General features: G+C 53.4%; 1 protein-coding gene across 5 annotated transcripts in view; it reads left to right on the top strand.

The window, feature by feature from the left end:
• FLNB (filamin B) overlaps nucleotides 1–6,612 on the top strand; it is a 136,573-nt gene extending 129,961 nt beyond the window's left edge. For all 5 annotated transcript variants that reach the window (XM_061128270.1, XM_061128269.1, XM_061128268.1 and 2 more), the window contains 3 exons: nucleotides 2,608–2,826; nucleotides 3,961–4,164; nucleotides 5,020–6,612. In XM_061128270.1, coding sequence (XP_060984253.1) covers nucleotides 2,608–2,826; nucleotides 3,961–4,164; nucleotides 5,020–5,207 — 611 coding nt within the window. In that variant the 3' untranslated portion in view covers nucleotides 5,208–6,612. The remainder of the gene's footprint in view (nucleotides 1–2,607; nucleotides 2,827–3,960; nucleotides 4,165–5,019) is intronic.
• The last annotated feature ends 10,628 nt before the right edge of the window (nucleotides 6,613–17,240 follow it).

Here is a 17,240-nt window from a genome sequence, read left to right as displayed (position 1 = left end):
TGGTGCTTCCTCTTGGCTGTTCGCACACAGGCCTTCTCAGGAGCTCGGGTTTCAGACTGTGCTTTGCAGGCCCTGGATGGTGCTGAGGGAGGGAGCTGGTCTTCCAGGGAGACTCCCAGCCGGGAGCAGGAGGTACAGAGCATGGCTGTCTCAAGCCCTGTGTAAATATTGCTCTTGTCAAGGGGAAGGCGTCTTGTTTTTCTAGCCCTCCCGCTCCCAGGCCTTTTCCCAAATCTCCATCCCCAGCTTACACAGCTGCAGTGTGTGTGGAATGAAAAGGTGTCTGTGTACGGCTGCCGCAGGGCCCGCATCCTGACCCTCGGCACAGAGCGGGCTTCCCTGTGTTTTTATGGGTGGGTTTGCTGTATCTCTTGGCTCAAGCTTTGAATGGTCCATTCTACAGGTTTTGAAGCACGGGAATGTGGAGAATTTGGGGTGGGACTTTTCTCTGCAGAGGGGCTGAGAAGGCCAGCAATTACACCAGGGAGTTCCAGGCTTCTCTGGTTGGAAGAGCCATTTTCTTGATGAAATGCTCCCGGAACCCCACTCTGCACGAGGTGTCTGAGCACAGCCTTGGCCCAGCACCTTTCACCCACCTTCAGGATGGAGTAGGGCTGCATCAAACTCACAGGGTCTCATCTGTACACACATGGGGATGCAGGGGGACACTGGAGAAAGCCCGAGAACAGCAACAGAGACCCAGTGCAGCCAAAAAATTAATTAAAAAAAAAAAGAGCAGCAGTAATTTTGGACTTCATAAAACAAACAGAAAAAGCAAATATTACACTAGAAAAATAATGCGTAACAGGGCCTTGCCCACAGATGTCCTGGGTCCTGGTTCTAGCTGGAGGCAGTGGTGAGAGGGAACACCTGTGTGTGGATTTTCTTTCTCCCATCCACTCTCAGGTGAGTGCGCTAGCTCTGGGTTAGACAGACCTTCTGTTTAAACCCCAGTTCAGTCAGTCCCCAACTGTGTGACTTGGGTTGAGTGGTCTGACCTCTCTGAGCCTCCACTTTCATCCTAGTAAAATGGGAATAGTAAGGGACCCCACCTGATAGGTTGCTCTTGGCCTGTAATTCCTTATTTCTCTTTTTGCACCTCATCTTCCTTTCTGGACCCTCACAATCATGATGAGCTGATGCTTCTCAGGGATGGAGCAAGAGCAAGGCCAGGTCTTTTCATCTTCACTTTAAAAGTATCTTTTTTCCCCCCTCGTTGTCACTTGCAGCTACTTCCTGGAAATCCTGTCCCTTGTTTGCACAGCCTCCTGCCTTTACCTGCAAGGCCTGGCTTCAGCAGCGCCTGCTGTGAGGGCTTCTGAATGGCACATTTGAGATAGTTGGGGGGAACAGGATGGGAGGGGGAGGGTTGCTGGGACAGGAGCCTCAGGAGCTTCCAGAAACAGCTGGGTTGTGTTTGGGGTTGTGTGATAGCAGTTCCTTTGTTTTATTGATAACCAGAACAATAATTCTTTCTCTGGCCTCGGAGCTATAATTAAACCAAAATAGTTCCCAGCTGGGGCGGGGTCCAGGGCTCTGGGAAGAGCACAGCCCTGCATGGGCATGCTATGCCGAGGGTGCCCCATAGAGGGCGCTGCGGCAGGTGTCTGGGCGCTACCTCTTCCTGCTCCGAGCTGGAAAGGGGGCTGGGGGCTGGGGGCTTTTGCAGGGCCCTGGGCTCAGGCAGGAATGCCACTGTGATGGTTTGTACTCTCTCTTGGCCCAGCTTTCCTTCTATCAAAAGGCAGGATGTCTGTGCAGGGGGCCCTCGTGTACCAGGCAGGTAGGAAGTAGAATGTCCTGGAGCCGGGTTAGGGCGTCCGAGGCAGCCCGGAGACAGGCGGGGGCTCCGGAGCCACGCAGACGTGCTCCGATACCAGCTCTGCCACTTCTCCTGTAGCTCCGAATGGCATGTGGTTGAACTTCCCTGAGCCTCAGTGTTGTTTGCTAAAGAGGAATCACTGGGCGTGTAAAGCTTTGGGCACAGGATCAGGAGTCAGAGTGGTGTGAGTGCTAATTAGCAGAGCTGCTGTCTGGTCGCCTTCTTGTTGCTGGTGTTCAGGGTACAGTGCAGGGGCCGGCAGAGCCCGGAAAGACGGCTGGCCCGTCTACAGGATGGTGTCTGGGGCGGGGAGCCTGAGGAGGAAGGAGGCAGCTCTGGGCTGCCTGGGCTTCTCCAAGTTTACCCAGAGGAGAGAGAAAAGGTCAGAGGGGCCTACGCTCGCCCCACCCCTGGAGGCAGAGCCGCCTCCGGGGGCTGAAGCAGCACTTCGGGCACACAATGATGACTCGGGCTTCTCACCCTCAGCCACGGCTCGTGCCCAGAGGAGAACAGGGGGTGGGCTGAGAACAGAATGTCAGCCACACTCCTGCCTGGACCTTGGAAAGGGGTCACCATTCCCCAGGGCCTGAAGTTCTCTGTGCCAGGAACTCAAAGCTAGAACAGGTGGGTTCCCACACCACCAAGATGACCCCTCTGTGAGGGGACCTCTGTGTTCCCCGCCACTGCTTCAGGGCCCCCAGAACACTCCCCAGACCCCCACCACCACCACCGTCAATCCGTCCAAACTGTTCATGTGATCTTTATTCCTGCTTCCTTTCTTCCAGGTATCCAGTCAGAATTTTTCATCAATACCACCCGAGCAGGGCCAGGGACATTATCCGTCACCATTGAAGGGCCGTCCAAAGTTAAAATGGATTGCCAGGAAACCCCCGAAGGGTACAAGGTCATGTACACTCCCATGGCTCCTGGAAACTACCTGATTGGCATCAAATATGGCGGGCCCAACCACATCGTGGGCAGCCCGTTCAAGGCCAAGGTGACAGGTAACAACCAAATGACTTTGAAGTTAATGGTCCCCTTGTTAGCAGGGGAGGTGATTTTGTTACAGTATCGGCAGAGCTAACTGCTAGTAGAAACTGGATGATTTTAGATACGTTGAATCTGCCTTGAATCTTGGAGTAAAGAAGTAAAGGACGTGTCAGCGGGGACTGCAGTTTCAAAACTTGCAGAATAAGCAGGGAGAGCAGGAGTGTAGAAGATGAGAAAGCATGTTAGGTCTCTAACAGAAAAGGAGTGCTTACATATTTGAAATCGTATGTATTTGTTTAGATCAGGGCCTGAAAAATCCCCTCATTTCTAATCTTCACTTTTAAAAGAATCAAAAGTGGTTTTTTTTTTTTTAAAATAAATTTATAAAAACGTGCCTTCTTCAGAACACTGAAAAAAGTACCAAACAGTAAAAACCACCCCTCAGCCCACCACGCAAGAGAACCACCATAAATATTGTGGTGAATTCCTTCAACGTGTCTCTTTCTGCTTGGTTCACTGTCATATAAGTAGTATAGTTCATTGCAGAAAATTACATTAAAAATAAATTAACTTAAAATGTTGAAATTCCCTGACAGTCTAGTGTTTAAGACTCCATACTCCCACTGCAGGGGAGCTCAGGCTCACTCTCTAGTCGGGGACTGTAAGATTCCACATGCCGTGGGGCATTGCCCACCCCCCCCAAAAAAAAAATTAAGAGAAAAGAATTACTTTCTAATATGTAGAGCAAATCATTTTTGATATTTTGTTAGTGTTCTCCCACACTTCTACACAGCTTAGAAATACTTTACAAAAATGGAAGATGTCCATTCCATAGGATGGCACGTGGTTATATGGGAGGGATTTCCAGATCAAGGATTTCCATCAAGTCAACCAAGGCCAGACTTCCCAATATTCCCAGAAAGCCAGATCTTAAGTTGTGTGGGGCAGGACCCTAGAACTCCATAGAGGACAGTAGGCAGGTTGAGATGGGTAAGTTGTGGCATTTAGATCCAGGTGTTGGGTATGTGAGGGAGAGGTGTGGTGGCTTTTGGATCGGTGTTGGGGAGCTGGGGCTCTCCTGGGATTTCTGCTCGGGACACTTGCCTTGTCTGACCAGTCACACCCATTTCCTCCCTCCCATGTCCCAGGCCAGCGTCTGGTCAGCCCCGGCTCGGCCAACGAGACCTCCTCCATCCTGGTGGAGTCAGTGACCAGGTCCTCGACGGAGACCCGCTACAGCGCCATCCCCAAGGCATCCTCGGACGCCAGCAAGGTGACCTCCAAGGGCGCAGGGCTCTCGAAGGCCTTCCTGGGCCAGAAGAGCTCCTTCCTGGTGGACTGCAGCAAAGCCGGTAGGCAGCCTGGCCCTGCCCGGGGAAGGGAGGGTGTGGGGGCCACCCTCTGTGTCATATATGTTCATTATCTTATTCTGCGCTGAGTATTTTTAAATGATCTGCCTCTTGATTTTTTTCAAATGACCTCAAGGTACATAGGAAAGGTTTCATTATCCCCCTTACACTGAATCAGTGACCTGGCCTGTTCTCTGCCACTAATTGCTTTAACTGCAATCTGACTTGGGTATTTATTTGGGTGTCAGTGTGATTTAGTTGCCTAGGTCCTGGCACCTGGCACATCTGGCCGGAAACCTGGCTCCACCACTTACTTATTTCTCTCTCCCTCCCTCCCTCCCTCCCTCCCCAGTGCTTATTAGCCACGTGCCCTTGGGAGAGTTACTAAATATCTTTCTGAAAGTCAGTTTACTCTTCTCTAAAATGGGAATAATAATATTCCTGAAGGTTCTCAAGAAAATAAATGAGATTAGAGTAGCCAGCACTTACACAGCCTTTTTACTATATGCTAAGGGCTTCACATATAACAATTCCTCTAAACCTCACCAGTAGCCCAGGAGGTCTCTCTGTTTTTTTAAAACACTTTCACCCTCTGTTTACAGTTGGGGGAGCTAAGGCAGAGAGAGGTGAGGTCCCACATCCAAGGTCACCCACCTAGGAAGCAGCAGGGCAGGGATTTGAACTTGTATGAGTCTTCTGCTCTCCCACCTCTCACTGGCCCCAAGCATCACATCCAAGAAGTGTAGGCAGTACCCGCGACCTTTCCTTTGGCTCCCACCTCCCCTCCTCTTCCTCTGCCTTCTTGGGTGCATCCTTGAGACATCACCACCTTCCTCTGTCCCCCACCCCCACGCGCAGGTTCCAACATGCTGCTGATCGGGGTCCATGGGCCCACCACCCCCTGCGAAGAAGTCTCCATGAAGCACGTGGGCAATCAACAGTACAACGTGACCTACGTGGTCAAGGAGCGGGGGGACTACGTCCTGGCCGTGAAGTGGGGAGAGGAACACATTCCCGGCAGCCCGTTCCACGTCACCGTGCCTTAAAACGCTTCCCGTCGGCCCGGCAGCCGTGCTGGCTGCTGCTTCTGTTGCTCATCTGTTCACTCGTTTTATACAAAGTCCTCCGGCCTGTTTGTGGGGCTGAAAACCCCATCCTCAAAACATTGCCTCTTTTTTTTTCCCCCCTCCCTTTTAGTACAGAAAGAAGTCCTAAACTTGACTCTTTAGGGACATGTTGGGGAGTAAGGAAGTGAAAATTGATGCAATAGGCCTGGCCAATCAGACCTCTTGTGGCACAGATCACCCCCTCCAGACAGAACCAGAACCAACCAGGCTCGTATTTTTAAGAAATGAAATTAGCTAGTCAGTTGACAAAACAAGGCTGGGAGGAGGGGCAGGGAAAAAGAGGAGACGTAGTTTATGCTGTCATTTGGAGAAGGAGATGACCGTGTCATGTAAGAAAGGGGTACTAGGTGGACACCTTTGTTTTAACACTACTACCGCCCCCCGCCGCCCCCACGGGCAGAGTCCGAGGTGACGGACTGGCCGAAACGGCTTCCTGGTGCCTCTGCCCTCATCCTGCTGCTTATTTCCCTGCAGGGTCCTTGCGTGTGACCATCTTGACAGCCAGGTCTTTGCTTTTATTTTCAAAGTCCATTTCCATCACCGGGTCTGGGTGGTGAGCAGTCCCCCACCTGCCAAAGATGCCCCGCCCCGCCTTGTTTTAAACCAACACGAGTCCCTGTTCTTAGCCCATGCTCCAGCCATTGGTCTGTCTGTTGAGTTTCCAGCACGTCCAGAGAGACCGCGTACGGGTCTGAGGGTTAGCGGAGGCCTCCTGCACCACCAAACGCTCCACACTCACCCCCAGTCGGCCCCAGCGTGGCCTTTTTCTGGAAAATAAGTATAGAAGGAAACCTTTGCCGACCTTTGGCCTGAAAGTCAAGGAATGACGGGAGGGAAGGACCACAGCTCATTCACCATTTGCAGAAACAAGGAAAACATATTTGGCCCCAAGGACATGCCACCCGAGGCTGTTGGGAAAGCAAGGGGCAGCTGCAAAATTCCGAAAATGGGGTATAAGGCATTTTGCATGCCTTCTTGCACACCTGCTTTGGAATAAAAATGAGAGTGTGGGGGGTTGCTGGCTGACTGCAGGGCCCGGGTGTGCGGTGTGATCTGGGCAGGCAGCCTTTTCAGACTGGCTGCTGAGCCCTCACGAGGTGGCTGCATTCATGGGTGGCAGAGGGCAAGGTGGGTGACCCTCCCCAAGGTGCAGCAGCTGGGGGTGCGTGTTGGCGAAGCTTACCTGTTAGAAACTGGAACTGCCCGAAGCCTGATGTGGAAGGACCACAGGCCTCGTGAACTGGGACGTGGAAGTGAAACTGGAACCAAATGCCGACTGTAAATTGTATCTTATAACTTATTAAATACGATGTTTGCTCCGTAAGCTCCCCGGGTGTTCTTGGATGGTGTCCTTCCCTAAGTGGTTTGAGGCTCTGACCCACCCTCCCAAACCCTGGCCGAAAGGATGCAGATTAAGCCACTTGTCTCGACAGGGAACTTCATCTCTTTTCGCTGGGGGATGTTCTAATTCTCTGCAGGCCCTGGGGCGGGGGGGGGGGGGGGGGGGGGTAGTTTATCAGGGTGAGGTGCCCTGGCACCAACACAGCCTCCTGGGGAAGTTTGCTGCGGTTTGCCCTGGTTAAGAGTCCCAGATATGAAACCCACTGAGGGGAAGGCTGTGGTTTTATAAGAGAGAGAGAGAGAGCCTTTTTCCTGATGAGCTGTGAAACCCTCACTGTAGGGAATGTATTCAGGCAAGAAGTGGTGTCACCTGTCACTCCTTGGGACAGCAGGGTTTGGAGTTGGTGGTGAGTCTTCCCTCGCTCTGCTCCTCCTTGCTGCTCAGGAAGCTTCTCCTTGCCGTGTGCTTATGATGCCCTTAGCCCCTGCCTCCTGCTGCAGCCGTGCTGTGATACGATTTTATGGCGAGGATGCTAACTCAGGTGCTGCGGTAACATGTTTGCCGTCTCGAGGCTCACTGGGGGTGGATTTTGGCCCCTGCCTTTTGTCCCCAGAGTGGAAGCTCTACTTCCCTGCTTATCTTGCTGTGGGAGCAGAGACACAGCAGGAACCCAGGATCCCTCCTGGGCGCCAGCAGGTGCCATGATAACAGGAAGTCCATTCTGGACCCCCAGCCCTGCACTGGGGGTGGGGTGGTGGAGAGGAAGGCTTTTGGTGTGTATCCTTCCCGATGCCCAGCGGTGATGCATGTGTACCTCTGAGAGGTGGGAGGAGGACTGGAGGGATGGAGGGTCTTGCTGCCCGTCATTCTGGAGAGAGCAGCCTTGTCTGTGGGCCTGTGCCGTGAACATCTGTTCCTGGACTCCAGGACATCCGTGGGCTTTGCGGAATGCAGGCTGTCTCCAGTGGGTCTGGAGAGGCCACGGTAGGCTGCGTTTGCCCAAAGAGAGCCCACCCTGTTGAAGCCTGGCTGGTTTCTGGGGAGGCAGCATTTGTAAATTAACAGCTGGACTTTAGCATCAAGTAACCTGGGGATTACGTCCTGGCTCGGCCAGTCACTGGCAATGTGGCTTGGGGAAGCTGCTTCACCTCTCAGAGTGTGCCCCCCCACCCCCCAGGAGAGGCTGTGAGGGTCAGCTGAGCGCCCTCTGGGAGCTGTGAGAGTCGTGGCCACTGCTGTCTGTGATCAAACCCTGCCAGAGGTGATGGGCCTCCTCCACAGGCTACTTAGTACAGAGGTGCTGCTCCTGGCGTTCCCCCCGGCAATTACATGAAGGACGTCTCAGGATGAAACCGGTGCGTTTCTCAACTTGGTCAGTGGCTAGTACCACAGTGCAGTTGTTATCTGCACCTGGACTTGCTGCTATGGGAACCAGCTGTTGTTTGTACAAACACCTTGAGAACTTTGAAACCTGACCCTTTACCAACCGGGTGCCAGGCCCTTTCTGACTTTCACCGGTTGACTCTGCCCCTTTCCAAACAAGAGCTGGCTGGACCATCGCTCTCTGGTGACCAGTGGAAGTTAGGCGCACAACAGCTTCCAGCTGCCATGCAAAGACCTCCAACTCAGAACAGGTCCATCCCCCTCCACACCCAGACACCCTCCTGTTCCTCACCCAGTTTCCCTCTTCGACTCAGGGAAGCAATGCAACCAGGGAGGAAGCCTTTTATTAACGTGGGCCCTTGTCCACATGTCTGGTCTTAAGACTTCAAAGGGGCCTTGAAAGCCACATTTTGATGAGTTTCGTGTAAAATGAGTTGGGCACACAGGGATTTAATTTTCCTTGAAAACTGCACAGACTTAGAAATTAGCAGAGCAAAGATTAATGGTGAAATGCGTGCTCAATCCTCGTCAACCCCCCCCACCCCGCCAAGTTTGTATTTTAAAATGGGCAAGATTGTTAATTCAACTGCCCTTTGGCTTTAGTGTTTGACCAAAAGGATGGACTCTCTCCAAGTCTCCATTAACTCGTGGGAAGATGGGGTTTTGTAATCAACTAATTTCAACTAATGAAAACTCTCCCAGAAACACAGCTTGTTTGGCTAATTTTTTCTGCTCCTCACAATAGCAAATCATAACTCCAAGAGGGAGTGGAAATGTCACATCGCTCAAGGCAAGGCTGAGTCCCATTTTTTCCCTCTGCTTTGTCCTCAGGGTGCTGCCCACGTGGTGGGAGGAATCCTTCTAGACAAAGAGATCCTTTCTGCTTTGTGATAAGGCTTTTGTCTGGGCCTCTGAGCCCACAGGGGACCAGCTCATGTGCAAGGAATTTAGGGTGGCCCACCCTACACCCCTTCTTTCTTCCTCAGGAGTTCTCCCAAGCAGGCCTGCAGGAGGTGGGGAATTTACAAGCCTGACTTGTGGCTCGCATCCAAGGGCGTTCAGTATGTTGGGCCTGCTTTATCTCCCCAGGACAAAGCTCGAAGATGAAAGAATCTGCAAGCCTTTTATTGCCCACATTACTCCCTCTGCCTTGACCATGACTGCCGCCTTCCCAAGCACCAGACACCTCTCCCTGTCAGCATGGACATTCTTAGGGCAAAGCTGATGCTGGGCGCCAGTGGGGTGATATCAGAGAAGGAAGCCGTGGCAGAAGCACCAAGCCCCAGAAATGCCTGCTTCAGGCCCTGCTAGGAGCAGCAAAGGAAACTCATGTGTGAGAAATACTCAGCAAGCAGCAGGTCAGAAAGTCTGGCTTCCAGTCTCAGTTCACACACCTCAGGCATTTACCTTCTCTTGTGCCTCAGGGCCTTTATCCATAAAATGGGAAGATAATGGGGAAATCCACTCTAAGATGAATCTTCAGAAAGATCTCACAACACATCCATCTCCCAACTGAGCTGCCGGGAGAGGGGCTGCATGAGTTTTGAGGAGACTCAGCTGCCCAAGGTGAAGTGGAAGGGGTACCTCACAGGGGGAAGCACGGTGTGTGGAGAAACTTTATCATGGGGGCTATTAGCACAGGCCGGCAGATTCAAATCTGTGACCTCCGGCCGATCACACACACTCACAGGAAACAGTGCCTCCCTTATCTTCTCCGGTGACATGGGGTAATGGGACCTACTCCGTAGAGTGTTCTTAGGATTAACCAACAAGATGCCATAGAGAATATCACTGACAAGGTTCACAAAATTATTATTACTCGCTCAGTGCCTAAAATGATTCTTCTGCTCTGAGAGCTTAATTCCAGGAGAAGCTACTTTAAAGGCACAAGTGCTGAGTCCTAGGAGAGGCCCTTGGACAAAGATACAGGCTGGGGATTAGGGTTGGCTCATCAGCGGGAGTGGACAGCATGGGTCCCTGGTGGCCTGGGGGTGTGGCCAGAAGGCTGCGTGGAGACTCAGGTGCACCTGTGACCCTGCTCACATAGACCAGAGGCAGGCCCGGGGGCTGCCCCCACACCTCTGGGGTGGGTGGTGCCTTTTATATATTTTTTAATATTTATTTGGTTTCACCAGGTCTTAGTCGCGGCATGCGAACTCTTAGTTGAGGCATATGGGATCTAGTTCCCTGACCAGGGATAGAACCTGGGCCGTCTGCATTGGGAGCACAGAGGCTTAGCCACTGGACCACCAGGGAAGTCCCTGTTGGTGGCTTACAGACAAGTTTCAAAATCTATAGTAAGAAAAACATAAGTAACAATGCTAAGCACTGTTAGGATCACCTGTAATTTTTTTACAGGGGAATGTGCCCCGGCTCAGAAAGGACAGTGATGATCAAGGCTGTGTTAAAACTCCGGAAGTCTAAACTAAAACTTGGGGTCCTGAAGCTGTCCCAAGGGGCCTCGCCCAGGTTGGACACCTTAACACGGGAACAGAATCTGAAGGCGGGTCGCCTTGTGGGTGGTTGGCTGTCCTTGGGCCCACTGAAAGGCAGCACTGTAGGGGTGCCTCTCTGCACCCTCCCGCCGAGGGGGTAAGCCTGTCCGCTGGGTGAGAGGACAGCTGCCTGGGCTGTTGTCACCTCGCTGACCACCAGGGGTGGCCTCAGACACTCAGATACTCAGGCACTCTGGGGAGCCCTGGTGGTGGGGAAGGCACAGGATCCCCGAAGTTCCAAGGGAGAAGGATGTCCGCCTCCACCCTCTTGTGCTCTGAGCACCTGGCCTAACCAGTCTGTGGGTGGGGGCAGTCTGGGCCACGGATGCTTTCTTGAGTTCTCCACCCCACCACCGTTTGACCCCAGGGTCTTGGCACCCCCAGGCCCCTAACTCTAGACTTTCCTCCCTCCATCCATCCTTAACCTGTCTCGTGGCAAGAGAGTTGCCATGAACTGGTGTTCATGGTTCAGTTCTCAATCAAAGGACACCTCCTCCAGGAAGACTACCCAGACCATCCCCCTAATTCCCTCTCTGCCCTTCTATCCATCTGGTTATGTATCTGTCTCCCCTGGACGGAGAAACACTGAGGGTAGGAAGCCTGTGGGCTCTGTCCCTTCTCATCTACCTTTATACCTGGCTGGGTGTCTGGCACAGGGTCAAGAGAAAGTGAATGTTTGTTGAATGAATAAACAAAAGTACAGCCAGCAGAGCAGAAAGGCGAGTGGCCCCAGGGCACTGTGGGTAAACTTCTCTCTGGGACAGGGAGGCAGAGTGTGAGGATCCAGGAGGCTGACTTCATGGTCCTGCTGGTGGGTCCTCCGCCCCATCCTGCCTCTGCCTCGCTCACGATGCCTGTCTCACAGGAGGGTCTGTAACGGAGCTGTGGGTTTTGGAGTCAGTCCCAGTGCAACCATTTAACAGTGCTGCGCATCACTTTTCTCACCTGGAAAAATGGCATAAGAGAGCCTATTAAGAAGTCACTGAGTGAAGCCCCAAGCCCAGGGTCTGGTGCACACGGGCAGTGTGCCCAGGGCACAGTATTTCTTCAGGCCTCCCTTTGCCCACCTCAAGAGGAGGCTATGAGAGCCCCAGTAATCAAGCGGGTGGTTTAAGGCACATGGAGCTCAGACTAGCAGCTGGCACCTAGCAGGTGCTTGTTAGTCATCAGCTGACATTTCCTCTGTGCCAGGCGCTGTTTGCCCCGTTGTTTACACACTGTCCTAATGTCCCTGTCTGAACACTGAAGGTCCCACCATCACCTCGCTGCACAGATGAGGCCGCATAGCTGTCAGGTGGCAGAGCTGTGTGAGGGGCTGGCTCCCAGCCAGTGTCCAGAGTCTCCTGGAGTGGAGGCTGGACCTCTCTTTTAGACGCCCCTGGGTGCCTGGCACGCAGTTAGGGGTACACTTGGGTATGCCAGATAGAATAGAGGCTGTGGAACCCTATGTGCCACATAGGGATCCTCTGGGTATGAAGGGCAAAGGCGCCGGCCCTGGTTCCTTTAGGGGAGAACGTGGCCCCCTGCCAGGCAGCCCGGGTGGGGGTGGCCTTGGGTCCTGTCTGTCCCACTGCCTGCGGATGGCCCCCCAGTGCCCCGAGCAGCCCAGCCCCTCCTTGCCAGCAGGGCCTCAGCAACTCAGCCCTCATTGGCTGCACGTATCCCTGGAGACGAGGCACTGGCCCGTGCAAACACAGGCTGCAGAATGTTCCCTTCCGCCCCGGCCCCTCCCCCACACTGCCATGAAGGATCTGTTCACCTCCCAGAAGCAAGCCTGCTGGCAGGAGCACATCCGCAAGGAGACTGCCGCTCGGGTGGCCTGGAACCTCAGCTATGGCCACGAGCACCCAAAGGAGGGAGCCTTGCCCAGGAAGTGGCCTCAGAAGGCCCCCTTCCGGTCGGCCTTGGGAGTGGGGCCATCGCAGGCCACCAACTCCCCTGATAGCAAGGAGGTACCTGCTGGACGGCCAGAGACCAGGGGGCTCCAGGGTCAGCTGTCCAGGGGAGTGGGTGTCCACGGCCCTGCGCCCAAGGTAGACAGAGGCTGGCAGGCCCAAAAAGCAACTCGGGGGCCTGCAGATCAGACCAAACCTGTGGGCTCAGGGATGAGGCAGGTCCCCCCAAGCACCCTGCAGCTGCTCTTCCAAGGCGTCTCCCACGACGGCCAAGGCCGGGCCTCGTACCTCCGGGAGCGGTATCGGCAGAAGCCCGAGGAGAAGTTTCTGTACCCGATAGTGTCATCCTGGGAGTACGGCTGGCACATGGGTAAGGGCCACCACCCTCTTGCCGTTTCAGGCCTTGGCAGGCAGGCCCAGCCTTGCCCCTCATCACATTCCTCTGCCTCACCATGCTCTGAGCAGGGCTCCAGATTTCTCACACTCTGGACTTTCTTCTGCCCTCCCTCTGCTGGCTAACTTTGAGATATCACCTCCTCTGAGAAGTCTTCCAGGAGTCCTCCAGGCAGATAAGCCCATCTTTGTGCGCTCATAGCTTTCTGAGTTTGCACAAGCACCATCGCCATTCCTTGAGTATCCCTCTAGCCTGGTGAGGCCTTGAGGTTCCAGGGCTTCTTAGTTAAGGTCATTAAAGCCCTCCCAGCTCCCAGGTTGGGGCTGGCACTCAGGGACTGTGGGCAAAATGAATATGAACTAGGGAATGAGGCTTTGATTTGGAATCAAGAAGTGTGAGTTCAAATCCTAGCTTCATGACTTTCATGTTGTGTGAGCTCAAGCAAGAACCTTAACTTCTCTGAGCCTCGGTTACCACATCCAAAAAATGGGGACAAACAAGTACTGCCCTTCCTTTGTCACAGAGTTTTGGGGGAAATCTGGTGGGAGAACACCTTGAGCGGGAGTTAGCTCTCAGAAAGCTGCAGGAGGTGGGGAGGACACACGTTCCTTCTGCATGTAATCCTGGCAGAATCTTGTTCAGAACAGCCAGTAGGGGGAGATGTGGAGCCATTGAATCCCAGCTCTGCCCCCAAATGAGTCAGCGAACCAACAGCCATAGAGCTATGCAGGTTGATATTATCAGACTGGGTTTGAATTCTGGTTCATTCATTTGTTCATTCATTCAACAGATGTTTACTGAGCACCTCGTATATGCTCTTTTTGTCCTGGAATGTCTGGCAGAGAGCCAGACAGACATGGCCCCTCACAGAGGGGCGTGACAGACAGAAGAAGTAGAGTCAGGCAGTGGTCCCTGCTACAGAACTGTGCTTTTCAATCTTTATTGTCATCTGGGGAATCACCTGGGGGTCTTGTTAAAATGTGGGTTGTGATCTTTCAATGAATTTCAGGGATGGGGCGAGATTCCGCATTTCTAACCAGCTCCTGGATGACACGGATGTTATCGGTTCGGTCCATGGGTCACAATTGAGGCTTTAAGAAGTGGTAAATCAGGAGACAGAGATAGAGGCGAAGGGGCTGCTCTGGTAGTACACAAGGTGGTCAGCGAAGGCCTGCTGGAACGGCATGTTTGAGTCGAGTCCCAGGCCAAATCTCCTCCATCAGATTCTTCTGAGAAGAGCCTGACTCCCTCTGTCTACAGAGCGAGATAGGCATCATACAGGGCTTCCCTGTTCCTCCTCTTCTGCTAGGCCCACAGGTCCATGCCCACTGCCTCTGAAACCCCTGCCAAGCACAGGGTTGCCGATGGAGCAGATTAAAATACAAACTGCCCAGTTGCATTTGTGTTTCAGATATGCAATAACCTTTTAGTGTAAGTAGGCCACAAGTATGGCATGGGACATACTTATCCTGAAAAAAGGATTCGTGAAACTCAGATGTAATTGGACACCCCGCATTTTATCCAGCAACCCAAGCACTGGGGCCAGAGGAGCTGGTTCTGAATGACCCCCTGGGTACAAGGGCAGTACAGGTTCAGGACAGAGTTTAGTTTTCCCTCATAGTGTTCTGTTGAAGCCACAGTTGCTCCCAGAATCTCTGGAACATTCTGTTTAAGCTGTGTCTGGCCTCATGCCCCTAAGCCAACCGGTTCATAGGCCAGAAGGGGAACAGATGGACAGACCTTCTGCTGACCCCTCCTCCCCTCCCCAACAGTTACAGATAGGAGCTGCGTCTTCCCAGCGGGTGTAAACAGCCAGGGAACAGAGGGGTTGAAGGCACCGTCTGGGCCCCAGCTGGGTCAGCCCCAAGTGACTTCTACACATAGAAAGCACTCGTGTAGTGCCTGGCACATCGTAAATGCGCAAGAAGTGGTTACTGGTATTATTTTTATTATTAATTCAACAGGCAGAATTTGCAGCCAGTGGGCATTTGGGGAGCTAGTTCAGCCTTGGGCAGGACCCTGGAGGTGTTTGCCATGGAGCACTGGAGTGAGAGGGGAGTCGCTGGACAAGGGGAGAAATGTGATGAGGGGGAAGTGAGCCTGGGGTAGGGATGCTGTCAAAATAGTTAACAACTAGAGAACCCTACGGAGAAGGCAATGGCACCCCACTCCAGTACTCTTGCCTGGAAAAACCCATGGACAGAGGAGCCTGGTAGGCTGCAGTCCACGGGGTCGCTAAGAGTCAGACACAACTGAGCGACTTCACTTTCACTTTCATGCACTGGAGAAGGAAATGGCAACCCACTCCAGTGTTCTTGCCTGGAGAATCCCAGGGACGGCGGAGCCCGGTGAGCTGCCGTCTATGGGGTCCCACAGAGTCGGACACGACTGAAGTGACTTAGCAGCAGCAGCAGCAGAGAGCCCTAGGTGCCATCCATCAGGGCAGATCCTGGCCACGGGGCCAAAGCAGGGTGTTGAGGTTCCTATGCTTTGCCGGGCATACCATTTAGTTAATAGATTCTAAGGAAGGGGAGGGGGGCCTTAGATAGGGGTCAGGGGCTACTAGCTGCACGGGAGCCTTTCACTGTCCAGCGCCCAGAGCCGCTGGGGCTGTGTGCTGTGCTGGGCTGGCAGGAGGTGTGGTGGCCCCGGCTCCACCAGGCCCTTGTTGCATTCCAGGGGAAGCCATGAAGGACACCAGGCCTCCAACTTATGCCAGGTTCCAGCCCATCACAAAGAGCTTTTACATCAAAAGTAACATCTTCCATGTCTCTCGGCGAACAGACCAGCTGATGTGAATGAGCTGGGGGTTCAGAAGCTGCTCCTGCCTTTTCCGGTGGTCCACGTGGACCCTGCAGGGCAGAGACGCTGCCAGCCCCACCCACCACCTCTCTGTTCTATCCAGCCCTGCCTCTGCCAAGCAGGGGAGGGGCACAGGTCTACTCTAAGGTGGGATTCAGGGGGCCCCGCCTGCTGCGACCTCTCTGCCCTCAGAGACCCTAGCTATTTGCAGAGCTCCCCACCCCCACCATCACCATTGCCAGCCAAGCCACTCCCGGGAGGGAAACAATGGAACTTGTAAGTGTTTCAGCAGCAGACCTGGGGCAGGGGAGGGGGCTCTTTCAGTTCTCAAGGTGCTAAGTGGAGTCGGGTATGGGCGGGGGCGGGGGCACCTCCCTGGCCTTACTCTACATTCTGTTGAAGGGACTCGGAGCAGAACTGCTGAGTCCCAGGGGAGCCCACAGTTTAGGGAGGGAGTCGTTTCCCTGTTTACCTTCTGCACACACCGCCCTCCCCCCACCCCACCCCGAGAACCTGTAAGGGTCAGGGTTACCTCACTGCTATAACAAACGGCCCTGAATCCCAGTTGCTCAAACTTATTGACAAAATAAAGATATATTTCTTACAGCACAATGAAATCTGAGGTTCAGCGGGTCACCCACCACAAAGTGATCTGGGGACCCAGGCTTCCCCCATCTATCTGGTGGCTCTGCCATCTCCCAGGGCCTCAGAGTCCTCGCCTGAATCCCCTAAACCCAACTGGGGGATGAGGGAAGACAGACTGAAGGACAGGAGAGAACACGCCCACTCTTGACTACCCTGGCCCGGAGCTGACGAACGTAGCCACGTTCTATCAGTGAAAACAAATCACATGACTTGTAGAGAAGGCTGGGAGTGTTGCGTGACCAGGAGAAGAGAAGAAAGGGCCCCCAAACATGTAGCCCATCTCTGCCAGAGCCCAGAGGGCCCTGCGGCTGCTCTGGGGGTGTATTTGAGTTCCGCTACTGCTGAGCATGGAGCCCGCGTGTAGACTGGCAGTTGTTTCCCGGGAGTATTTGGACCTGCACCCTCTTCAAGAGAAGTTCCCGGAAAGACCACTAGGTGGTGCTGTTGGATCACAAGGGTAGTTACCACGGTTGGCCCCGGAAACCTGCTTCTCGGCTTGCCTTCTGCCATCCATTTGTTGTGTGGCCTTGGACTGCAATTTTCACAATTGTAAAAACACCAGGGATTGGGCTTCCTAGGTGGCTCAGTGATAAAGAATCCACCTGTCAAGCAGGAGATGTGGGTTCGATCCCTGAGTCGGGAAGATCCCCTGGAGAAGGAAATGGCAACCCACTCCCGGGTTCCTGCCTGGGAAATCTGATGGATAAAGGAGCCTGGCAGGTTGCAGTACACGAGGTGGCAAAGAGTCGGACACGACTTGGTGACTTAACAGCAGCAACAAAGTGGAGTTAGACTAGACTAGAGGAAACACGAACTTTGGGGGTGTACTTACTTGATTGGACTTCTGACTTCACTGAGGTCACAACCTCTGTGGGTTCTCAGGGTACTTCTGCCTTCACGAATCTCTTCCACAAAAAATTAATAAAAATTATATTTTACAACACTCGTGCAAATACATTTATATTAATAGTAAATGCAAAAAAAGTCTGTCTTCAA

This window comes from Dama dama, chromosome 24, assembly GCF_033118175.1.
Source record: "Dama dama isolate Ldn47 chromosome 24, ASM3311817v1, whole genome shotgun sequence".
Taxonomy (NCBI): Eukaryota; Metazoa; Chordata; class Mammalia; order Artiodactyla; family Cervidae; genus Dama; species Dama dama.
The sequence above is the reverse complement of the archived record's forward strand: the minus strand, read 5'-3'. Positions and strand labels throughout refer to the sequence as shown.